We start from the raw sequence: 24,981 nt of genomic DNA, 5'->3' as shown, positions 1-24,981 counted from the left end.
ATCTGGTAGGTGGGTGCCAAAGAGGAAGTGAGAGGGCCTGAGCCTAACTCTATCAGTGAGGCCAGAATCTAGAGGTGGTAAGGCTCCTCTCTGACCTTGACCCCCATCCTGTCCCCCTGAAGCCAACTCTGATTCATTACCCCAAGCTTGATCTTTGTATCAACCCTCATTCCTAAGCCCTAACTACAACTCTAATCCAGAGCCTGAATTAACCTGGATCTGACTCTGACCCTCATTCTAAACCTGGCCCTATTCCTGACCCCCAAATCCACTAGAATCCCTAGTGGTAGGAATTTTTGTCTGTTCACTGCCTGACATACAGTAGGCACTCAAAAATATTTGTTAAATGAATGGATCTAATTCCAACCTTGTCTCTGACCCTGAGTCTAATTCTGACCTTGACCTTGATCCTGACTTTTTGTTCCAATGTCTACCTCCAGATCCTAACCTTGACAACCTGAAATCAACCCCACACACGAGCCTCACTCCATTCCCTCACTCCTCAGTATCAAGATCAGTGCTGATCCCAAAGCTCCATAGAGCTGCCCACAAACACTGCCCTCATCTGCAAGCTGCTCCTTTCCCAGCCAAGCCCCAGGCCCCACTGGGCTGAGCACACATGCCCTGCCCCACAGGTGTTCTGCGCTCGGCTGCTAGAAGAAGCTCGGAACCGCAGTTCCTTCCCAGCTGACGTCGTCCACGGCATCTTCTCTAACATCTGCTCCATCTATTGCTTCCACCAGCAGTTCCTGCTGCCTGAGCTAGAGAAGCGCATGGAGGAATGGTGAGGGCCCCCAGATCTAGACTGCCCACCTTCCTGTCCACTTGCCTGCTGAGCCCAGGCCTGGTGTGTGCACTAGAGTTTGTTCCTACCTGCCCTCTCCCCTCATCGCCTTTCACAAAAAGAATCAGGCCTGAACTCTGCTTTCCAGGCCCTCTCAATCTAGAATGAAACAAGATCAGGACTCAGAAAATTACAACAGAATAGCAAAGCCCTAAAAAGTATAAGGTTAGGAGCCAAATTGGTTGGGATCAAATTCCAATTCTGCCACTTGCTAAATTTGTAATGTTAAGCAAGTTTCTTAAGTTACTGTGCTTTAGTTTCCTCAGTTGTGAAATGAGGGTAATAATAATGGCCTACCTTGTAGGGTTATTTTAAGGACTGAATGAGTTGATACATGTAGAGAGCTTAAAATAGTACCCAGTATATAGTTAAGTGCTAAGTTTTGAACTGTAGTGTTAGAGAAGACTCTTGAGAGTCCCTTGGACTGCAAGGAGATCCGACCAGTCCATCCTAAAGGAGATCAGTCCTGAGTGTTCATTGGAGGGACTGATGTTGAAGGTGAAACTCCAATACTTTGGCTACCTGATGCAAAGAACTGACTCATTTGAAAAGACCCTGATGCTGGGAAAGATTGAAGGCAGAGGAGAAGGGGATGACAAAGGATAAGATGGTTGGATGGCATCACCAACTCAATGGACATGAGTTTGGGTAAACTCCGGGAGTTGGTGATGGACAGGGAGGCCTGGCGTGCTGCGATTCATGGGGTCGCAAAGAGTCAGACACGACTGAGCGACTGGACTGAACTGAAGTGAATGTGAGCCATTTTTAAATCAGTGCTATGATTGTTGTTGTTGTTATTCCCTGGTGGCTCAGATGGTAAAGAATCTGCCTGCAATTCAGGATACCTGGGTTCGATCCCTGTGTCAGGAAGATCCCCTGGAGAAGGGAATGGCTACCCACTCCAGTATTCTTGCCTGAACAATTCAATGGACAGAGGACTGATGGGCTATAGTTCATGGGGTCACAAACATTTGGACACAACTGAGCAGCCAATACTTTCACTTTCACATCAGTACTATGACAGAGCTGAGGATGGGAGGCTGTGGGAATCAAAGGGACCAAAACTAGCCTAGGGGTTAACAAAGGATTCAGGGAAGAGATGAGATCTGAGCTGAGTCCTGGGGTAGAAAGGCAAGGTTCATAGGCAGTCTCCTGGCTTCCAGGCTCTCCTCTTCCAGTTCATCCTTTAATGTCTATATCACCTTCCACAATGGTCTTTCTGAACAACAGTCAGACCAGACCATTTTACTTTCTGATTAAATCATCTCCATGCTCCCCACACCCACAGGATAAAGTGCGTCTTCACGCTACATGAAGTCACTTCCTACATCTCCCCAACTACTATGACCACTGATGGCTGAACCAAGGCCACTTCTTGTTGTCTCCCCCAGCAGACTGTGACCAATGAAGGTTTGGTCCTATGTGTCCTCCAATAGACTGTGACTCTTGAGGAGTGCAACCAGGTCTGGTTACTTTGACTCCCCTACCAGACCATGACCCTCTCGGGGATCAGTTAAGTGTGGCTTATTTGTGTCACCAGAATAACTCAGTACAAGTCTGGGCACAGAATCAATAGGCAGTGTATGAAGTGGCCCTTTCAGGTATCCCAGGACATGTCATCCCTTGTGCTCAGGGCAGGGCAGAGTTGGGGTGGGTGGGCCCAGGCTGTGGTCTTAGGTCACACTGAGCCTTTCAGCCTACTTATTCTATAATATAAGCAGCATTTCCAAAGGAACAGACTGGTTGAGAAGTAGATTTCCAGGACTGGGATAAGAATAGTCTGTAGAGTGGGGGCACTGTGTGGGACAAGGATCAGCAGGACCAGGTCAGCCCCTGTTTCCACCCCAGGGACCGCTACCCACGCATCGGAGACATCCTGCAGAAGCTGGCACCCTTCCTCAAAATGTATGGCGAGTATGTGAAGAACTTTGACCGGGCTGTGGAGCTAGTCAACACCTGGACAGAGCGTTCCACCCAGTTTAAAGTGATCATCCATGAGGTGCAGGTAAGCAGTGAAGCTGGATGGGACCAGCTGAGATGGACAGGTCTGTGGGGACCTGGTCAGGGGTTTTTGGCCAGACCTGAACCTTCCTGCTTCTGCCTGTCACAGAAGGAGGAAGCCTGTGGCAACCTGACATTGCAGCACCACATGCTGGAGCCCGTGCAGCGCATCCCCCGTTATGAGCTGCTTCTCAAGGACTATCTGTTAAAGCTGCCCCATGGCTCCCCGGACAGCAAGGACGCCCAAAGTGAGTGCATACAACTGGGCCCTCCTCCCCCCCAACCCCTGCCAAAGACAACTAACAGGGTCAGCCTTCCATTGCCATGTAATTGAGATCTCAAGAGTAGGACCTCCAAACTGAAAGGCCCACCTTGAGTGTCTGGAATGAGACCCCAGGATGAACCTCCAGGTTGAGGTCTCTGCCTGAGCACCTAGACAGGACATTCACAAGTCCCCCAGCCTGAAGTTTCCAACTGGAACTCCAGAGTTTGATGGGTGTACTCAGAAAGATCCCCTAAAGAGATCTCTTCCCTAAGTTAAGACCCCAAGGCTGACCCCTTGACTGGTTCTCAAATGAAGTTGTCCCCAGTGCAAAATGAAGCTGAGCTTAAACCCTTAGGGACTGAGCCAACAGGCTAAGAGCCCAGACTGACCCTCTCAGGCCAAGTTTTCTTTACTGAATCTCCACTGCTGAGCTCCCCAGAAAAAGACTTGTCTCATCAAGCCCCTGACTTTCCATTCTCCACATTTAGAGCTTCATTCCATACCCACCAGTCACTACCCAGAATGACCCTCCCAAAAGAGCCTCCAAGTCTGATCAGAACCCCATAAAATCACCTCCCTAGAACTGAGTACCCAAGACTGGACTCTGTATTTTCTGCCTCCCAGATTTGGATCTCTAGGCTAAAATACCACCTCCCTAGACAAGTACTCACACACTGAACCACTAGCAAGGGTTTCATTCTGATTCTTTCAATATGAGACCCACTTCTCAGGGTTACACCCCAAGAGTGCTCCCCAGAGTCTCCCCAGCTTTCTCTCCCCAGACTGTTATTTCCATTTATTCCTTCATTAACATAATAGATCATTCCTTCGTCTATTTACTGAGTACCTTGGTGCTCTGTGCATTGTCCTAAGCACAGTGGATACGGAAGGTGAACAAGACAGACAAGGCCCTTGATCTCAACGAGTGTGTATTCTAGTCGGGGAGAGAGACAGTAGACAAAAGTCATAAATACACAGGAGATCATTAGATAGGTGCTATGTGTGATTTGGAGAATGAGAGGGTGATGTGACAGTGACTGGGGGGGCCAACTTTAGACTGGGTGACCTCTCAGAAGAGAGGATATTTGAATCAAATATGAATAATAAGAAAAGGAGAGCCATGTGCTGAGTAGGGAGGAGCATGTCGCAGGCAGAAGCAATAGCAGGTACCTAAAATCAGCCCTCAGATTGAGTTCACCTAACTTAGTTTCCTGTTTTATACCAATCTCAGCCCTATATGAGTCCCTAGAATAAACTTCAGAGCTTGAGTTTGGCCAGCTGAACTCCCCACACTGAGCCCAAAGATGAGCCTCTCAGAAAGAACTTCCCAGTCCAGTATTCTGAGCTGCTCAGAATGAGAATCTCTGAAGGACAGCCAGCCTGAGATGTGCTCATTAGGCTCCCCAGCCCAAGATCTTAAGTTGACCTCCCTATTTTTTTTTAACCCCTCAAACTAAAATCCCCAGGTTCAGTTCAGTTTAGTTCAGTCGCTCAGTCGTATCCGACTCTTTGCGACCCCATGAATCACAGCACGCCAGGCCTCCCTGTCCATCACCAACTCCCGGAGTTCACTCAGACTCACGCCCGAGTCAGTGATGCCATCCAGCCATCTCATCTTCTGTCGTCCCCTTCTCCTCCTGCCCCCAATCCCTCCCAGCATCAGAGTCTTTTCCAGTGAGTCAACTCTTCGCATGAGGTGGCCAAAGTACTGGAGTTTCAGCTTTAGCATCATTCCTTCCAAAGAAATCCCAGGGCTGATCTCCTTCAGAATGGACTGGTTGGATCTCCTTGCAGTCCAAGGGACTCTCAAGAGTCTCCTCCTACACCACAGTTCAAAAGCATCAATTCTTTGGCGCTCAGCCTTCTTCACAGTCCAACTCTCACATCCATACATGACCACTGGAAGAACCATAGCCTTGACTAGATGGACCTTAGTCGGCAAAGTAATGTCTCTGCTTTTGAATATGCTATCTAGGTTGCTCATAACTTTTCTTCCAAGGAGTAAGTGGCTTTTAATTTCATGGCTGCAGTCACCATCTGCAGTGATTTTGGAGCCCCCAAAAATAAAGTCTGACACTGTTTCCACTGTTTCCCCATCTATTTCCCATGAAGTGATGGGACTGGATGCCATGATCTTTGTTTTCTGAATGTTGAGCTTTAAGCCAACTTTTTCACTCTCCTCTTTTACTTTCATCAAGAGGCTTTTTAGTTGCTCTTCACTTTCTGCCATAAGGTAGAGCCCCAGAAAGTACCTCCAGATCTGAGCCCCACTGAGTCGTATCTCTGGTTCCACAGTAACTCTCCTACTTTATATTTCCCAGACTGAACTCTGGAGCCTGGACCCTAGACTGAGTTCCCCAAACCAGGCCAGCTGGAACTCCTGGCCTGAGCAGCACCCCCTGAGCCCAAGACTGAACTCTAACCAAGATCTTAGACTGCCCAGCCCAGACCAGGCCCCATCAGAGCTTCCAGATCAAACTACCAAGCTCCTAGACAAAGCTCCCCAAACCACACTCCCTAGCCTGAACCCCCAAAAGAAATCCTGGACTGAAATCCCCACACTGAATCACCAGACAGAGCCTGTACCCACTGGACCCCTGGAAAAGTCCATCTATACCCCTACACAGGACACCTCCAGATGGAGATCCTGATAGCAAAGTAGTCTGAGCCCAGTGGCCTCTACAGGCCTGAGCTTATATGACCACAGTTTGCTAGAGTCTTCTTCCTGCCCCCTTTCCTGGGCACTGCCCACCTCCATGACCCAGCATACACCATGCAGAATTTGTGGAAGAAAGGGCAGTCTGATGTCAGCTCTGCTGCCTCCTGGGGCACACAGCCTAGGGTTGCACCTCTTCTTTCTGATTCAGTTTCCTCATTGGACAAACAAGGCACATAAGGTTGTTATGAGGGTTGAAGAATGCTAGGCAAAGCATCTATTCTGGAGCCAGGGAAAGGTGGTAGAACCTTTTCCCCATCCTAGGGAGCTCCTAGTCTGCTGAGGGATGCAGATAGGTAAATACACGATGAATACATAGTGTGACTAGTGGGACAGAAGGGAGCAAAGGGGAAGGTGGGAACCCAGACAGTGTCCTAACCCAGCCTGGGTACTCAGGGAAGGCTTTTTGGAGGAGATGAACTGAATCCAGAAGACTGAGTTGGCCAGATGAAGCAAGACAGGACATGTTTAGCAAGGTGCAAGTGGAGAAGGCTGGAGAGGTCAACAGATGACCCTGTTGACCAAGGGCTTAAAATGCCAGGCTAAAGGACTGGGTCTTTACCCTGCAGGCATAGGAGAACAACTGACAGATTTGAACAGAGGAGTGACAGCAAGCTGTGTGTAAAAACGCGCCCTCTGACAGCTAGGGTGGAAAAGGGCTGGGAGCTTGGAGACTGGCATCTGAAAGGCCTGAACTGGGTTAGGGATCACAGATCTTGAGCACCAAGACTTGGTCATTGAGAGATAGCCTCCTGGGAAAATAACACTTGCTTGGCCAACCATGTGGACTCTCTTCAGAAGCACCTGTGCATATTTTCTGAATGGGAAAATCCAGCACCATGCAAACAAGAGTGGGGTACAGTGCAGCTGGGCCTCAAGCATGGACAAGATTCATTAGTGTGTGGAGATGCATAGGGATTTATTTCATATTTTTTCTGATACCTAGTCACGATAGGAAGTATGGAAATACAGGAAAGCTGAAAGAGGCAAGGAAGAAAATCATCTATGATACAAAACTCCAGAGAATAAGAGTGAGGAACACTTTGACATAATTTCTTACTGGTATTTTTTATACACATATATTTGTGGCATTGAAATCATGTGGTATACACAAGTTTGTATCCTTTCCTTTTCCTAAAATATCCTGAGAATTTCACAGATCATGAAAAATCCTACAAAAGCATCATTTGCAAAGGTTGTTTAGTATTGTGTTATATGAATGCACATTACTCTGTTTAACTGAACCCCTACAGTTGTATTATTTCTGGTTTGACATTGTAAACACCACTGCAACAAAAGTGTATTTGTACACAGAACACATATTTTCTTAGTATAGATTCTTATCATCAGAATTATTGAGACAAAGAATAGAACTGTCTCTGTTTCTTTATATGACTTGTTTTCTGATTATAAAAGGTAATACGTATTCTTTGTCAAAAAATTGGAAAAAGAAGACAGTGGAATCACCCATAGTCCCATCATCCAGAGACAACTTTTTTAAAATTTATTTATTTTAATTGGAGGCTAATTACAATATTGTAGTGGTTTGTGCCATACATTGACATGAATCAGCCATGGGTGTATATGTGTTCCCTATCCTGAACCCCCCTCCCACCTCCCTCCCCATCCCATCCCTCTGGGTCATCCCAGTGCACCAGCCCTGAGCAGCCCGTCTCATGCATCGAACCTGGACTGGAGATCTGTTTCACATATGATAATATACATGTTTCAATGTTATTCTCTCAAATCATCCCACCCTCGCCTTCTCCCACAGAGTCCAAAAGACTGTTCTATACATCTGTGTCTCTTTTGCTGCAGAGACAACTTTTTTTAAAAAATTATTTATTTTTGGCTGCACTGCGTCTTCCTTGCTGCAGGAGGACTTTATCTAGTGGTGAACAGGAGCTACTCTCTAGCTGCAGTGCTCAGGCTTCTAGTTACAGTGGTTTTTCTTGTTGCATAGCATGGGCTCTAGGTGCTTGGGCTTTAGTAGTTGCAGCTAACCACTCTAGAGCACAAGCTCTATAGCTATGGCACACGGACTTAGTTGTCCTGTGACATGAGATCTTCTCGGAACAGGGATCAAACCCATAAAACCCTGCATTGGCAGGCAGATTCTTTACCATTGAGCCACCAGAGAAGCTCCTGAGACAATTTGTTAAACATGGGTATATGTCCTTCCAGTTACAGGTGTAACTATTACTGTTATTTTCTTAGTGGTAATAATAATCTTAAGCTTGCATTTTATTGGCTGCCAGCTATTTCATGTCCTGTGGTTCTGCTACTACTGTGGCATTAATCGAGTCATTTTCTGATTTTAAGTGATGTTGCTATGGACATCTTTGAGGCTGGCACTTTCTGGAATGGGGAGGGTGTGGCCAGACCAGGAGGAGGTATTCAGGGAGTAGAGAAGCTCCCAAAGCCTTTTTTCTGCTAGCCCCTATCTGACCTCCCCACTCTGTCTGCAGAGTCTCTGGAGCTGATAGCCACAGCAGCAGAGCACTCTAATGCTGCCATCCGCAAAATGGTGAGTGGCCCCTCTAGCCCCTGCCTTTCCTTGGCCAGCCACCTATCTCCATCCTGGGGAGTGGGAGGCTTGCAACCTGTGGACATCTGAGGGGAGGCCGGAACCTCAAACCTTGCCTTTTACTCACTACCAGGAGCGAATGCACAAGCTGCTGAAGGTATACGAGTTGCTAGGAGGTGAGGAAGACATTGTCAGCCCCACCAAAGAGCTCATAAAAGAAGGCCACATCCTTAAGCTGTCAGCAAAGAATGGGACCACTCAAGACCGATACCTCATACTAGTAAGTGCCAGGGGTAGGGGTGCAAGTGGGCCACACCACCCCCACCCCGCCATGCCACATTGACCCGGTACTTACTCAAGGCTGTACTTCCTGCTCTCCATTCCTTCCTCTACTAATGCATTACACTTTTACTACCTATACTGGACTTTTTTTTCTCAACTTTACAGATTATGTAACTAAGACTTAGAGAGAACTGACTTGCCCAAGGCCACCCAACTAGGAAGTGACTCCCATGCCTAGGCTCTTTCCTTGCAACCTTTGTACCCAATCTGGTCTGTTTTTTCTATCTATTGCTTTGAGTCCCCAGCAGTAAAGCTTCAGGAGTCCTATAAGGGAAGGGAGCTGAGCCATAGCCCTTGTGGGGCCTCCACACATACATCCAAAACCTTTTCCTTCCTAGTTCAACGACCGCCTCCTTTACTGTGTGCCCAGGCTGCGGCTCCTTGGCCAGAAGTTTAGCGTGCGGGCACGCATTGATGTAGACGGCATGGAGGTGAGCACCAGGAGGTGGGAAGGGGGCACCTGGAGTGGGACCTTGGTGCTGAGAGGAACAAAGATGTTCTGACTCTGACCCCCAAGTGTGTGCATGTGTGCAGAGGGCAAGGGCCCTGTGGAGCTCAGTAGGTGAGCTCAGTAGTTCACCAAGCCCTTTTCTCTCTCCATTCAGCTGAAGGAAAGTTCCAACCTCAATCTGCCTCGGACCTTCCTGGTGTCAGGAAAGCAGCGCTCCCTGGAGCTCCAGGCCAGGTACTTGCCCTTGCCTGTATCTTCTCTCCATCCTCCTGTTGCCCTCAGATATGCTGAGGCATTCTAGACCTTGTGCCAGGGGACTGGCTACTCCCTAGAGGAGAGAGTATTCCAGAGAAAGGATGGGTCCCTTTCCCCAAAGACGCTTGCTCTTCTGATGGGTTTTGTTAGAGGAGAGGGAAGAATGAGATAGTAATCCAAACATGAGTAACAGTAGCACAAATAGTTTATTGTGGATTCAGAGATTTAAGAGAAATAACAACCAAATGCAGTGCCTGGTCCATGACAGGAGTCTTGTTTGAGAAAAACAGCCCTAAGAGAGATTTTCAAGACAGTAGGGAAAATCCTAAACATGAACTGGGCATTAGCTACCAGGGCATTATTGCTAACTTTCTCAAGTATGATAATGGTATATGAGGATATAGGGGAATGGCCTTTTTTTTGGTGATGCATGATGATGATTTAGTATCATGATATCTGTAACTTACTTTTAAATGATTTATATCAGCTAAGATATAGCAAAATATTTTTTAAATTTGCATCTATGTAGTGAATATATATTTAATGTACTTGTGTTATCCTATCTACTTTTCTGTATGCTTGAAATTTTTCATAATAAATAATCTTTACAGAACAGATTTTAAAATAATGTCCAGCCATTTAACAAAGGGGCCTTCATATCCATTCTCTACTTGAATGATTATAATAATAGTTCACATTTAATGAAGACTTGCTCTTGTGCCAGAGGCACAGTTAATTTTAACTTAAGTTTAAATTTAATAGTTGAACTCTCAAAACCCTTGAAGTAGCCTCTGTTACTATCAACCCCATTTTACAGATGAGGAAACTGAGGCACAGAAGAGTTATACACCTTTCCCAAGATCCCACAGCTAGAAAGAAGCAGAGCTGGAATTGGTGATAGGGTATCGAGGCCATGGTCAGGGCCAGAGAGTGAATGCATGTGGGTAGATGATCTACTTCTGAGAGGCTGCAAAGAATTAAGAAATCAGAGTCAGAACTCTCTTTGCTGGGACTGCATGGAGGCAGGATAGAGAGATGAATGTGGGCTAGAGGGTGTCCTGAAGATGAGAGAAGGGAGTTGGGTTTGATGCTCTGAGAGACTAAGCATCTCAGAGGCCTGAAGCCAGGATAGTGAGAACAAAAGTGACAACAGGCACAGCCGGAGAGGGTAGATGTGGGGCCCAGTCAGGGTTCAGCAGAGCCTAAGTGACTGGGACAGGTCATCAGCTAGGATGGGAAGGAGGGGGCTGCAGAGGGATGCTGGGCCCAGAAGGGGTCACCGAGCAGTGTAGGGTTTTCTCCTAGTAGCAGAGGGAAGGCATGGAAAGTTTGCTTTGCAGTTGCTTTTTTGCCCTTTAAAAAGTTGTTTTTAATGAAAATTTTCAAATAACTAGAAAAGTAGAAATGCAAACACTCATATGCCCACCACTTAGCTGATTCTCAACTTTGGTGACATTGGAATCAACTGAGGAGCTTTAAAAAATACTGATGTCTGGGACCCACCCCTGGAAACTGGTTTAATTTGTCTGGGGTATAGCCTGAAGATGGGGAGTTTCAAAAGCTCCCCAAGTGATTTTAATATTATGTGCACCAGGGCCTGGAAAATTCATGGACTACAGTCCATGGGGTTGCAAAGAGTTAGATACCACTGAGAGACTTTCACTTTCACTTTGCTCTGCCAGCAGAAACAAAAAAGGTAATGTTGCTTGTATGATTCAACCTGGCACCAGGGTTTAGAACCACTGACTTAGGAATCAGTATATATTTTTGCCATATAAATATTTTGCTGAACCATTTTAAAGTAAATTACAGACATGACTCTTCACCCCTATATACTTAAGTATGCACTGCCAAAAACACTACTGTGGCTCTTAAACATCAAAAGCAATATTGTTTAGTGCAAAGAAGTTAGAAAATATAGAAAATTAAAAAGAATTTGTAAAAAAAGAGTACAATCAGAATAAAGTAAAATCCCTTAGAACCGTACCACCCAGAGACAGTCAGTGCTGATGTGTTGGCAGAAACTCTTTCTGACTTCTCTATTTGCATATGTATACACACACAGAAACACACAATGTTTCCTTTCCATATTTTATTATGAGTATTTTCCAAAATACAGGAAAGCTTAAATACAGTGAACACCCAAGCTCACCATGTAGATTCAAGTGTTAATATTGTGCTATATTTACTTTATCATAAATCTATCATTTCATCCACCTACCAATCCATCTGATTTTTTTCATGCATTTCACCAAGTAAGTTGCAGATATCATACACCTCACCCCTAAAGACTTTGGCATTCATATCATTAACTAGCATTCAATATTTGTTTAAGGTCTCCTCCTTTTTCTTGAGGCAGATTTTCAGAATGAAATGCACAGGTCTTAAGTGTACCACTGATGAGTTCTGACAAATGTAAGCACTCATGGCACATGTGTTTTTAAACAAAAAGGTTTATTTTGTATATGTTGTTTTGAGTTAACATATTATAAACAGCTTTATCACTTATGTTGTGTGGAAGTAGTGATATATACCATCATTTCTTTTTTAAAACCTGAGCCCCTGTTGTTGGACACATAGATTGCTTCTAATTTTTCATGACAATAAAACAGCATTGCAGTGGATATTCTTGTAGCTAAATATTGACTCACATCCTTGATTTTTCATGAAATGATCCTAAGGATACAGTCGTATTTTCACATTAGAAAAATACTTTTGATGTCTGGAGTCATCAACAAAGGCTTCCTTTGTGGCTCAACAGGTAAAGAATCCGTCTGCAATGCGGGAGACCTGGGTTCAATCCCTGGGTTGGGAAGATCCCCTGGAGAAGGGAAAGGCTACCCATTCTAGTATTCTGGCCTGGAGAATTCCATGGACTGTATAGTCCATGAGGTCACAAAGAGTCTGACATGATTGAGTGGCTTTCACTGGAGTGTAACTGTGGAAGGAGATTAGAGGAGGCCAGGCGGGAGTCAGCCAAGAGGCTGGCTCCTACTCCTAGTGAGCTGTTGATGGGCCTGCACCAGGGCAGACAGGAGAGTTGAGGAAGGAAGGCAAAGGGAAGGGACAACAAACTGATTGGGCACCTAGTGTATCAGGGATTGTGCTGGGCACTTTACACATCACCTCAGTTACTGCTTTGATAGCTCAGTTGGTAAAGAATCTGCCTGCAATGCAGCAGACCCCAGTTCAATTCCTGGGTCAGGAAGATCCCCTAGAGAAGGGAAATTCTCCAGTATTCTGGCCTGGAGAATTCCATGGACTGTATAGTCCATGGGGGTCACAAAGAGTCGGACACGACTGAGCAACTTTCACTTTCCAGTTACTGCTCAGAACAACCCAGGCCGATAATTATCATCCATTCTTACAAGTGAAGAAAAATAAACTGCCCTCCTTTCTCAAACTTGACATTCTAGCACAAACAGGGAACTATTCATGGTTTCCTGTACATTCTATATGCTAATTCACACACTTCAACCTAACCCCCTCCAGGGGTTAGCACCTGCTTGAGGAAACCATCTTTAGCAGCCCCCACCCAAACTCCAGGATAGGACAGGTTTCCTGGGCTCCTCAGCCCCATTTTCCCTCTGTCACAGCACTGATTCCCCTGTATTGTCCATGTCTGCCCCCGTGAGCTCCTTCCTTGATGGTAGGGTCTGCTCTGAGGCCCAGGCTCCTAGCACAGGGTCTGGAAAGTATTAATAACTGTTCAATAAGTAAACTCAGGTTATATGACTTGCCTAAGGTCACATAAGTGGTAAGTGAAGGAGCAAGAAGGTCAAACTCAGATCTTTCCAACTCCAAAACATCTGCTCTTTACCACTCCAATTGCTTTTGGTTGGCCTGCCTAACCCAACATCTTTCTTTCCCCCTGCCCCCACCACCTTCCCTACCCAAGGACTGAGGAAGAGAAGAAAGACTGGGTCCAGGTAACATCTAAGAAGGCTTTGTGGTAGGGGGCTGGAAGAGTATTAACAGGTCTTCTGGGGGTGGGGGGCTCAACCCTAATATTCACATCTGACCATAATTGGCCTGGACATCTGCCTTCCAATAAATTTTACCATCCCCATTTTACAAATAAACAAACTGAGGTCCAGAGGTTAAGCAGAAACTACCCAGTTCTTTAGAAAGCTGGCTCCTCTGAAGGTGTAACCTCAGTGAGTTAAGCCCTGTAAAACATTTAATCCCAGACATTTGTCAGGAAGGCCTTCTGTGGTTTTTCAGCCACTGATCCCCTTTCCCCATTTCACAAATATAAGAACTGAGACCTAGATTTTGGGAAGGGACTTACCCAAGATCATACATCTAGCAAGGTATAGAGCTGAGTCTAGAATCCAACTTTTCTGACTCCGAGCTAGTTTATAGGAAAGTGAGGTAAGGATGGAAACAGATAGTTGGGTTTTGACCTCTTATTTCTTACACCTCTCCCAGGCCATCAACTCTACCCTCCTGAAGCATGAACAGACGCTGGAGACCTTCAAGCTGTTAAACTCCACAAACAGGGAAGATGAAGACACACCCCCCAACTCTCCGGTAAGAGTCCACATCCCCTCCTTCTGCACCAGGATCCCCTCCAGGCCTCCAGGTGCCCACCTTACCTTGAGACACTCCTCTCCTCTTCCCAGAGAGGCAGTAGATGACTACAGAAGCACAGGCTTCTGTTGGTAGGGTCATAGAGAAATTACTGGGGAAACCAATACCCAGAAAGTATTGGTACAAGTGACAGGTCTTCAATAGCACAGTGAAGTAGAGCAGAGCCAGGACTCAAAGGCAGGTCTTCTGAATCTGTCTGCTGCCTACCAATGATGATCCAAGCCTGGGCAAGGGCTGGATGGACTGGGCTGGGGAGTCTGAGTTTGACTCTCTGACTGGAGACCTGGCCCTCTCTCCAGAATGTGGATCTTGGAAAGCGGGCACCTACGCCCATCCGAGAAAAGGAAGTCACCATGTGCATGCGCTGCCAGGAGCCCTTCAATTCCATCACGAAACGCAGGCACCACTGCAAGGCCTGTGGACATGTAAGTGTTGAGAGGCAGGGGCAGAGCTATGGAGCAGACAGGCTGGCAACCCAAAGGCCCGCTTCTAAGAGGGCACCCTCTAAGTGGGGGGAGGCTGTGAAGTCCACTGTGGGAGTTAGTACACTGAAGGGGAAGACCCACTGGAATCAGGTTGTTCTTACCCACTTGCCACCCCAGGTGGTTTGTGGGAAGTGCTCCGAGTTCCGGGCTCGCCTTGTCTATGACAACAACCGTTCCAACCGTGTGTGCACTGACTGCTACGTGGCCTTGCATGGGGTACCCGGGAGCAGCCCAGCCTGCAGCCAGCATACACCCCAGCGCCGGAGGTCTATCCTGGAGGTAAGAGCCAGGCCCCTCAACTAACCCTCAACTGACCACAGGGGCCCCAGCCACTCACACAGTGGTGACTAAGGCCTGGGCATCTCTGAAATTGTAATACCATGTACATGCGCTGAACAAGTGACCCAGGCTTCGAGTGAGTAAAATGAATACAAAGGTGAATCAAAGAGTAATTTTTATTTAAGTTCTTTAGACGTTTAATCTTCACAGTAACTTATCTATCAATGCTTTTCCTATTCTTGTTTTACAAAGGAGGTATATTTGCCCAAGTTACACAGTGAGTGGCAGAGCTGGGATTTTCTTTTAACTAACAAAATACCTTTTCTTATTACAATGGATATGTGCATTGAAGAAAGTTAGACACCATAAACCAAAAATAATAAAAATACCATATTCCTTTAACCCAGGGCTTCCCTGGTAACTCAGTGGTAAAGAATCCTCCTGCCAATGCAGGAGACACGGGTTCAATCCCTGAGTTGGGAAGATTCCCTGGAGAAGGAAATGGCAAACCACTCCAGTATTTTCACCTGGGAAATCCCATGGACAGAGGAGCATGGTGGGCTATAGTCCATGGGGTCGCAAGAGTCGGACATCACTTAGTGACTAAACTACTACTACAAATTCCTTCAACCCAGAGATTACCACCATTAATGCTTATGCTTCCTATCTTTCTAGATATATGCACATATATAAACTTATGCTTTGTAACTAAATTGAGGTATTTATTCAGTCATGTCCGACTCTGTGAGACCCCATAGACAGCAGCCCACCAGGCTCCCCCATCCCAGGGATTCTCCAGGCAAGAACACTAGAGTGGGTTGCCATTTCCTTCTCCAATGCATGAAAGGAAAAGTGAAAGTGAAGTCGCTCAGTCATGTCCGACCCTTAGTGACCCCATGGACTGTAGCCTACCAGGCTCCTCCGTCCATGGGATTTTCCAGGTGAGTACTGGAGTGGGTTGCCATTGCCTTCTCCCTCACTGGGTTGACAGTGGGCAAATCACTCCTGCCACCTGAGCTTCAATATTCTCCTGGGACATATGAATAGCAATCCCTATGCTGAGGGGGTGCTGGAGCCAAGGTAGGCCTCCTATCAATATTGATGCCCTTCATGTCTCTGGTCACAGAAACAGGCCTCAGTGGCTGCGGAGAACAGTGTCATCTGCAGCTTCCTACACTACATGGAGAAGGGTGGAAAAGGCTGGCACAAGGCATGGTTTGTGGTCCCTGAGAACGAACCCTTGGTGCTGTACATCTACGGAGCCCCTCAGGTATGCATCCTACTCCTGGTCAAAGGAGGCTAGCAAAGCCAGGCTACTCTCCTTTCCTCTCAGTCCTTCACCTCTCCTTGGCCTTGGAGGATAGTGTGAACCTAGGGGGAAATCAGAAGCCCCCACCCTTATGAGACAAAGACAGGCTCGAGACAAGGAGTGATTATGGATCAACATATGTAAGGATAAGTGGGGTGAGTTGGGGGGAGGAAGCTGAAGTGGAGACGAGATACTGCTTAATCCAATTTGGAGCGGGCAAGATGGAGAAGAGGGCAACAGCGCAAAGGCCTGAAAACATTATATGCTCTAAACTAGCCTAGCTGGCTTGGGGTGTGGAAGCAAAGAGGTATTTGAATCAGCCTGCAGTTCTAGCCCCAGTTCAGACATTTTCCTGTTGCTCAGTTAAACCATGTAAGGTTCTTGAGCAGGGAAAGAAAAAGAGGGGTTTAGAAGATGCAAAACCAGTGAGAACCCCAACCCCAAGGTGACCCTAGCTCTGTCTGTTCCCCAGGATGTGAAAGCGCAGCGCAGCCTGCCCCTCATTGGCTTTGAGGTGGGGCCTCCTGAGGCTGGGGAGCGGCCTGACAGACGGCATGTCTTCAAGATCACCCAGAGCCATCTGAGCTGGTACTTCAGTCCTGAGACAGAGGAGCTACAGCGGCGCTGGATGGCTGTGCTTGGTCGGGCAGGCCGTGGGGACACGTTCTGCCCAGGGCCCACACTGTCTGAGGACAGGGAGATGGAAGAGGTGCCAGTGGCAGCTTCAGGAGCCACTGCTGAACCCTCCGAAGCCCCCCAGACCCGAGATAAAACCTAGAGGGTTTGTGGGTAACTGGGACCCCCTGCCCCACACTCTAGCTGCCCATGTCCAATTCAGGGCCCCAGCCCTCACCCTCCCAGCTCAGTCAATACTTGAACTCCCATCATGGGCACTTTCAATCCTGAATGCTGGGTCTCGGGTTTTTTTAATTCATCTTTTCACAAAACCTGGGCTTTTAAAAAAATATTCGTACAGTGTGGTTAATTTTTTTTAAACCCTGTTCCCCCAGGGAGGGTGGGGGCTATTGCTAGACCTGCCTGAATTAGGCCATTTTCCCCCAACCCCTCAATACCCTACAGATCCTGCCTCCACCCAAATCCCTCCAAAGCACCAGAGGCAGGAGATCTGGATTCAAGTGCCAGCTCTGCCACAGACCCCATGGCCCTGGCCCACCCCTGCCCCTTCAACTAGTGTCTTCATATGTATGATGCTATGTGGGGTGGTGACCAGACCCCTCCTGCCTCTCTCATGGCTTACAGCTTCTACCTGGCCCCCAGGGCTACCCAGTATTTTATCGTCTAGACCCATGGCAGGGCCACTGGGCAGGACAGGGGAACACGGGGGAGGACAAAGAAAACTCTGTTTTGTTTTTTAAAGAAAAATACAGTTTATTTCAAGCTTACGGAAACTTTCAGAGCGCGGCTGTGCTCCATTTGTCCATCTGTTTGTTTGTCCAAAGTAGCAGGTTGTTGGGGTAGGCCCAGAAACTGCTCCCTTGTTGAGCTCTGAAGCTCAGCTCCCAGAAGGATGCTTCCAAGACTACTTACAGGTCAAGCCACAAATTAAACAATAAGGTATTATTTATTGAGGTGACTTTGATGGGATGAGGTGTTTGGAAAAAGGTTGGAGGAGACAGAAAACAAAGCCCAGGTCCCCTGAGCTCACTGTCTAGACAAGGTCTTAGACAACCTGAAGGAACCTAGGGCCGGACCCTGGGCTGCAGGAAGGAAACATCCCTGGGAGGTTCAGGAGCACAGAGCTGCTCTGTGTGGGGGTGGGGAAGGGGCAGGTACCATAGCTACTTTCATATCTTCAACTAATCTCCCTTCTATTTGCAAGCTCATTTCACCACTCCTTACCCAGCAGGAATATTGCTTCTCCTTCTGGCTCTCTCCCTTCACACATTCACCTGCCTACTATCAACCAGCATTTGGCTTCTCCTGCAGTCATTCCCACACCCACTCATCCCTCCCTCTTCACACTGGTTGCACCCAAGAGGCACTTTGCTGGGAAATCAGGCCTCATCACTCAGGCCACCCCAAGTCCAAGGACCCTTGGGCTCTTCTTCCCCTGGAAGAAGCTGGACAAGGGAATGGGGGAGAAGGTGGATATGGGGTAACTAGTCCACAGGTCTGCAACCCTCCAACAAAAACCCTACAAACAAATCCCAAACAACTAGCACACAAGGACACAGACCATTTCCAGCCCCATTCACTTCTTTCTCCGGACAATGGTCCAGCCATCCTCCACTATATCCTCCTCCTTAATAGTCTGGGAGTCTGGACCAGAGGGTTCAGGCTGGGGGCAGACCCCATCTGTAGCTGCCCCATCATTCGTAGCTGCCCCATCATTCGTAGCTGCAACCTAGAGGAGAAATACAAGAGAGAGCTAAATAAACCCCCAGCTATGGCCAATGGAGACCCAGGCTCTCCTAACTTTGCCAGGACTGGCCATGTGACCTTGGGAAAATTTCCTGCCCTTTATGGATAATACAACAACCACCACCCCCATCACTTCCCTGTGAAATTAGCTGATCTCCCATAAGACTGAAAATATCTACATCTCCACACCCAAGAGTTGCACCCCTTTCACCTCCATCTCTTCCACGCTGTTTGCATCATCATCCTCATCGGTCTCTCTGGCTGTTGGCTGTGCAGTGGCTCTGACCTTGCACTTTCTTTGGGTGATGAGAGAGGCCATCTCCTTCAGAGCAGCCCTATCACCCCTCTGGAAGTGATGGAACATGGTCTGCAGCTGCTGGCTCACCTACCAAGAAAACATTCAACCAGCTTCGATTTTCTAGAGAACCTACAATACAACCAGCTTGTGTCTGCAACAAGAGTGGGGAGGGGTCTGGAATTTTCCAGAAGAGAATGGGGGTCTTTCCTCCCCCAAGGAGTTCACTAATGAAGCAACCACATCTGAAGGGCTCATTAAGGGCCTGAAGTGTTGAAGGAGGCCCTTCTAGCACAGAAGGCACTAGAACTGGGTTTGAAAGACAGAAGACGTAAAAAGGGAAGGCAATCCTAGCAGGAGTAGTGACGTTAACCAGAACATTTAGAAATGTACCTGCCTGGTGTGCCCCTGAGATGGAGGTGACAAACAGACCTGACGGAGAATGATACATGGAGAGAAATAATACAGGAAGGATTTGAAAGGCCCGGGAAGACTAGACTTTCCTTTAGGCAACAGGGGGTCATAGCAAGTTCTTGCACAGGACTCAAGAAAATGGTTACAGCCAAAAGTGTTAATCTAAAACAGACAGCTAGCGAGAAGAAGGCTACAGGCAGGAAGATGGTAGTTGTATCCATGACATGCTCACCTGGGGCAGACTCCCATCCTCCACAACCGTATCAAACTCGTTCATCATTAGCTCCCCGAGGAAGTCCTCCACCTCATCTAGCTCCAAGTCAGCTGAGTATGAAAGGATAAAGTCCTCTGGTCAAAGACCAGCCAACTTCATCACCCTTGCCCACTACTCTTAAGTACCTACTTGGTAGATCCACATCTGATTGGTGGGTAAAGATTTAATGAGACTTTTATTTGCTAAAGTGTTCTATATTCCAGGTTTTAACATGATTAAAAAAAAACATTAAATACCTAATTTCCAACCTTCTGCATTCTACCAAGTGCTCTATTCCTACAGCATTCCATCCACACTCACCCTCTTGTTAGCTGGCCTATTTTAACCAGCCTCCTCTCCACGTGACCTTGAACATGTGAGTTACTCATCTCCAAGACTGTTTTCTCTTCTGCAAAGTGAGGTTAATGGTAACCTTGAAGGTCTGTTATGAAAAGTCACCCAAACAATGCTTAGCACAGGCATTGTTTGTTTGGAACAATGGAAATCCATGTTCATTTCCATTACTCGAGGGCTGAAGTTATTGAAATGTAAAGACTTCACAACTGTGGTTCCACTGACACAAGAGGCCACAGACCAATGGGATAGGTAAAAAGAAACAGATGTTCAGTACTTGCCATGATGCAATCATCACAGCCTTGACCTCAATGTCCTATTGTATGACTTTAGCTGAGACTTCCTCTCTCAGCTTCAGTTACCTTATGGGCCCATGCTCTACTTTTTCTGAATTAGAAAAAACTCAAGAAAGTCTTCCACAAAGCTCCTTGCTCTCTATTGCCTCTGGGAGAGCTCATTCACCCTCTTCACTTTCCCTACCATTCTGCTGCTGCTGCTGCTGCTACTAAGTCACTTCAGTGTGTCCAACTCTGTGCGACCCCATAGACGGCAGCCCATCAGGCTCCCCCGGGATCCTCCAGGCAAGAACACTGGACTGGGTTGCCATTTCTTTCTCCAATGCATGAAAGTGAAAAGTGAAAGTGAAGTCACTCAGTCGTGTCCAACTCCTAGCGACCCCATGGACTGCAGCCTCCCAGGCTCCTCCATCCATGGGATTTTCCAGGCAAGAGTACTGGAGTGGGGTGCCATTGCCTTCTCCCCCTACCATTCTAATACCCCCCAAATCAGTCTCCAACCCAGGCTACGCTCCACCTGTTCCACAGGTGCTTCAGACCCTCCATACCCAAAGCCAGATTCATCATCTTACCCTCCAAACCTAATTTTCATTCTCCAGTGTTCTTCTAGTCCGTGAAAGGTACCTAAGCCACCCAGTGACTCAAACTAGAAACCTGCCCCATTTTTCCTCCCCCTCTACAGTCAAACAATTTCCTTTGAGCCATCCCTTCTTTCCCATGACTAATGCCCTAATTCAGGCCTCATCATTTTCTAGACAGACACAGCCCTCTCCTTACTCTTTCCCTCTAAACTCCATGCTCCACACTGACTACTTTCTGAAATTTCTAGCCAGAAAACCCCATCCTATTAGATCCTGCTCATGAATTTTTAATCACCTAACTGCAGTGTTTCATATTCTGCTTTTGAAAAATAACTGGCCTCCTGGATTTTAAGAGAAGTTATTCAAAGAAAACTAAAGGGAAACAAAGGTAAACAGGTTTTTTTCGGTGGTTCTTGTCCTTATCCAAGCCTTTAATATGTTAATAATTACTGTGACTCTTAAGAGCTGAAGAAAAGAGCTTTCCTTATATAATTTGACTGGAGAAGCTTTTTCTTCACCGAACATCTAATAGAACTAGTCTTCCAAAGCATGCATTCTGGTAAACGCTGGCCTAAAGGACAAAAGTCAAAGGCACATAAGTCCTTCCATGTCTCACTCATTTTCCAGTGGCTTCCCCATCTCCCATCTTCATTCTCCACCACTCCTCCCTTCCACATACCCACAAGCACACACACACATCCCTACTCTAACACTGAACTCTCTGCCACTTTCCAAACATAACACATAATCTCCTCATACCACAGGACTTATTTCCGAATGTTGCTCTCTCTGCCTCCCCTCCTTGTTAACTCCTTCTCATCCCTTAAGATTCAGCCCAATCACCACCACTCCCTAAAGATCTCCGAAAGACGCCTTCTCCCCCAGCTCACATTACCCAAGCATCCTGAGCTCCTCATTATTGGAACACCTATCACCCTGTCTGCAAATGCCTATTTACTTATCTGGATCTCTCACTAGATGGTAAATTTCCTTGAGAGAAAGGACTCCGCCTAATGTCACCTCCAAGACTAAAAAACTAAATGAAGAATTCTGTAAAAAACCTTATTTCATGAAAGACTCCCTGTAGGACCCTTTGTTCTTATATGACTCTCAAGACGCATCAAAGATGTAGATCTCTGCTGTCCAAATAGTCAAATGTGGTTACTGAGCACTTAAAATGTGGCTAGGCAAAAAAACAATGAGACGTGCTAAAAGTGCAAAATACCCACCAGATTTTGAAAATTTAATACTAAAAAAGGTTGTAAAACATCTCATTAACAGCGTTTTATACTGACTACATGTTGAAATATTTTGGATCTATTGGGGTGAGCAGTTCATTTCATCTGCTTCTTTTTACTTTATTAACGTGGCAGCTGAAAATTTTTAAATTACATGATGCGACTAACATGTTTCTATAGGATCACGCTGGTGGATACTTTTACATCCATTTTACAAATTAGTAAACTGAGTATTGAGGCGGGGCGATAATACTTGTCCAGCATGATACCCGGAGTCAATGGCAAGGCCCACGAGGCATTCGAACTCAGGATTCTGACTTCAAAGCCTGCGTTCATTCCACCTCGCCCTCAGGTACCAACCGACAATTGCTCAAGAAGTGCGGATTCACTAGAATCGGCGGCCTCCTCCTCCTCACGCCCCCACAGAGACAAGTCCCAGAGCCTTACATTCACTCACCATTGCGGAAGAAATACTCCTCCACTGCACCCCCCAGCCACTCAGCCTTCTCTTGGCTGTGCACACCTCCGAAGCCGTTGTCCACAGCGATCTGCGAATACAGACCCAAGCCCATCACGTCAATCCGGGAGCCCGCCTGCAGTGGTGCAGAATTCCGCTGTTTATCCGTCCAACCAAGCTTCAGGAGGCTCGCTAAACCAACTCCTGTTCTCTCCCGGTCGCTAACCTTTATCCCAACCGCGGCTCTGCTCACCTGCAAGGCGGGCCAGGCCTCCAGCGCCTCGCGGACAGCAGTCCCGAAGAGCGCTCGCAAATCTTCAGCAGCGCCCGCCATCATCCGGCTACGAACCACGTGACGCCTAGGCGGGCCAATACCTGCGCAGTATCGCCCAGACAGAAGGAGTCGAAAGCCGAGCCTGAGAATGCAGATTCGCCTTTCCGCTGACCTGGTAGCAAGACAAGAGCAATAGAAAAGCCTGTTGAGGAATCGATGACACCAACACTGTTCAGTTCAGTTCAGTTCAGTCGCTCAGTCGTGTCCAACTCTTTGCGACCCCATGAATCACAGCACGCCAGGCCTCCCTGTCCATCACCAACTCCCGGAGTTCACTCAGACTCACGTCCATCGAGTCAGTGATGCCATCCAGCCATCTCATCCTCTGTCGTCCCCTTCTCCCTGCCTGCAATCCCTCCCAGCATCAAAGTCTTTTCCAATGAGTCAACTCTTCGCATGACGTGGCCAAAGTACTGGAGTTTCAGCTTTAGCATCATTCCTTCCAAAGAAATTCCAGGGCTGATCTCCTTCAGAATGGACTGGCTGGATCTCCTTGCAGTCCAAGGGACTCTCAAGAGTCTTCTCCAACACCACAGTTCAAAAGCATCAATTCTTCGGCGCTCAGCCTTCTTCACAGTCCAACTCTCACATCCATACATGACTACTGGAAAAACCATAGCGTTGACTAGACGAACCTTAGTCTGCGAAGTAATGTCTCTGCTTTTGAATATGCTATCTAGGTTGGTCATAACTTTTCTTCAAGGAGTAAGCGTCTTTTAATTTCATGGCTGCAGTCACCATCTGCAGTGATTTTGGAGCCCCCAAAAATAAAGTCTGACACTGTTTCCACTGTTTCCCCATCTATTTCCCATGAAGTGATGGGACCAGATGCCTCCCCTATAATTAAATCTAAGGAAGCCAGGAGTGGAGGACACCTATGTCCATGAATTCGGGACACAGGGTACTGCGCAGAGAAGATGTGGGGAACTTATTAAGGATGCAGATTTCAGGCCCTTGGACAGCAACCTTAGATAGCAATGCCTACAAATCTGCATTTAATAATGTATCCAGAACACTCCACCCAACAGCAGCAGAATACACATTTTTCTGAAGTGCAAGTGGAACATGTTCCAGGATATGTTATGTCCTAAAGCAGCCCTCAATAAGTTTAAAAGGATTAAAACCATACAAAGATTGTTCTTCAACCACAGTGGGGTGAAATTAGAATTCAATAACAGAAAGACGTTTGTGGAATTCACAAATATGTGTATTTTAACACACTTCTAAATAACAAATGAGTAAAAGAAAAAAAAATCACAAGGGAAAACAAGACATCTTGAAATAGCTTGAAAACTAAGGCACAGCACACCAAAATTTATGAGGTGCAGCTAAAGCAATGCTTAAATGGAATCTTATAGATATAAACGTCCCTATTAAAAAAGAAAAATCTTAAATGAATAGCCTGATCTGCCACCTTCAGAAACTAGAAAAAGAATAGAGTAATCCCAAAGCAAGCAGAAGGAAGGAAGGAAATAATAAAATTGGAGAGGAAATAAATGTAACAGAAAGTAGAAAAACAATAGAGAAAATCAGTAAAACCAAAAGTACTGTTTTTAAGAAAGATCAACAAAATTGACAAAGTTTTAGCTAGATTGACTAAGTAAAAAAAGAGAAGATTTAAATTATTGAAATCAGGAATGAAAAGTGACATCACTCCTAACTAGTCAAAAAAAGCCCATATATTTTATGGTATCATTTATCTGAAATGTACAGAATAAGCCAATCTATAGAGACAGAAAATAGATTAATTGTTGCCTAGGAATAGGGGACAGAGAAGGCGATGGCACCCACTCCAGTACTCTTGCCTGCAAAATCCCATGGACGGAGGAGCCTGGTGGGCTGCAGTCCATGGGGTCGCTAGGATTCGGACAGGACTGAGCGACTTCACTTTCAATTTTCACTTTCATGCATTGGAGAAGGAAATGGCAACCCACTCCAGTGTTTTTGCCTGGAGAATCCCAGGGAAAGGGGAGCCTGGTGGGCTGCCATCTATGGGGTCACACAGAGTCGGACATGACTGAAGCGACTCAGCAGCAGCAGCAGGAATAAGAGAAGGGGAAAATGGGGCCTGATTCCTAAGGAGTATAGGGTTTCTTTTAGTGGAAATGAAAATGTTTTTAAATTAGGTGTGGTGACAGCTGCTGTTAGGGCCTAAGTCCTGTCCTCCCCGCCCTCCGCCCCCCCATTCATATGTTCAAGCCCTACCTCCGAGAATGTGACTGTATCTGGAGGCAGAGTCTTTAAAGAGATGATTAAGGTAAAATGAGGCCATACAGTGAACCCTAGTCCAATATGATTGATAACCTTAGA

The 24,981-nt window shown here is 46.7% G+C and overlaps 2 protein-coding genes across 3 annotated transcripts in view; one reads left to right on the top strand and one right to left on the bottom strand.

Annotated features, from left to right (window-relative positions):
* FGD1 (FYVE, RhoGEF and PH domain containing 1) overlaps nucleotides 1–17,476 on the top strand; it is a 37,614-nt gene extending 20,138 nt beyond the window's left edge. Inside the window, exons 6-18 of the mRNA XM_040266052.1 lie at nucleotides 636–784; nucleotides 2,693–2,849; nucleotides 2,955–3,093; nucleotides 8,295–8,353; nucleotides 8,487–8,633; nucleotides 9,034–9,126; nucleotides 9,301–9,380; nucleotides 13,300–13,330; nucleotides 13,833–13,934; nucleotides 14,294–14,419; nucleotides 14,597–14,758; nucleotides 15,885–16,028; nucleotides 16,540–17,476. Coding sequence (XP_040121986.1) covers nucleotides 636–784; nucleotides 2,693–2,849; nucleotides 2,955–3,093; nucleotides 8,295–8,353; nucleotides 8,487–8,633; nucleotides 9,034–9,126; nucleotides 9,301–9,380; nucleotides 13,300–13,330; nucleotides 13,833–13,934; nucleotides 14,294–14,419; nucleotides 14,597–14,758; nucleotides 15,885–16,028; nucleotides 16,540–16,845 — 1,695 coding nt within the window. The 3' untranslated portion in view covers nucleotides 16,846–17,476. The remainder of the gene's footprint in view (nucleotides 1–635; nucleotides 785–2,692; nucleotides 2,850–2,954; nucleotides 3,094–8,294; nucleotides 8,354–8,486; nucleotides 8,634–9,033; nucleotides 9,127–9,300; nucleotides 9,381–13,299; nucleotides 13,331–13,832; nucleotides 13,935–14,293; nucleotides 14,420–14,596; nucleotides 14,759–15,884; nucleotides 16,029–16,539) is intronic.
* Nucleotides 17,431–22,719, bottom strand: TSR2 (TSR2 ribosome maturation factor). Of its 2 annotated transcripts, none has more exons than XM_040266053.1 (5): nucleotides 22,591–22,719; nucleotides 22,338–22,428; nucleotides 19,391–19,482; nucleotides 18,661–18,834; nucleotides 17,431–18,432 (listed from the first exon to the last, which is right to left on the bottom strand). In XM_040266053.1, exons 1-5 carry the CDS (start codon nucleotides 22,672–22,674, stop codon nucleotides 18,280–18,282), a joined length of 594 nt encoding a protein of 197 aa, XP_040121987.1. In that variant the 5' UTR covers nucleotides 22,675–22,719; the 3' UTR covers nucleotides 17,431–18,279. The 2 variants fall into 2 exon arrangements, with proteins under 2 accessions (XP_040121987.1, XP_040121988.1); XM_040266054.1 differs by having other exon boundaries at nucleotides 17,436–18,412; nucleotides 18,659–18,834; nucleotides 22,591–22,709.
* Nucleotides 22,720–24,981: the final 2,262 nt, after the last annotated feature.

This window comes from Oryx dammah, unplaced genomic scaffold, assembly GCF_014754425.2.
Source record: "Oryx dammah isolate SB20612 unplaced genomic scaffold, SCBI_Odam_1.1 HiC_scaffold_23, whole genome shotgun sequence".
Lineage (NCBI taxonomy): Eukaryota > Metazoa > Chordata > Mammalia > Artiodactyla > Bovidae > Oryx > Oryx dammah.
This window is presented reverse-complemented; position numbering and strand designations above follow the sequence as displayed.

What these genes read in the sequence shown, in the direction of transcription:
- TSR2 (XM_040266053.1), bottom strand. Translation starts at nt 22,674, where the DNA reads ATGATGGCGGGCGCTGCTGAAGATTTGCGAGCGCTCTTCGGGACTGCT. An exon ending in AGGATGGGAGTCTGCCCCAG is followed by an intron (nt 18,835 to 19,390) that starts GTGAGCATGTCA and finishes TTTTCTTGGTAG; the next exon opens with GTGAGCCAGCAGCTGCAGAC. An exon ending in ACAGCGTGGAAGAGATGGAG is followed by an intron (nt 18,433 to 18,660) that starts GTGAAAGGGGTG and finishes TTTCTCCTCTAG; the next exon opens with GTTGCAGCTACGAATGATGG.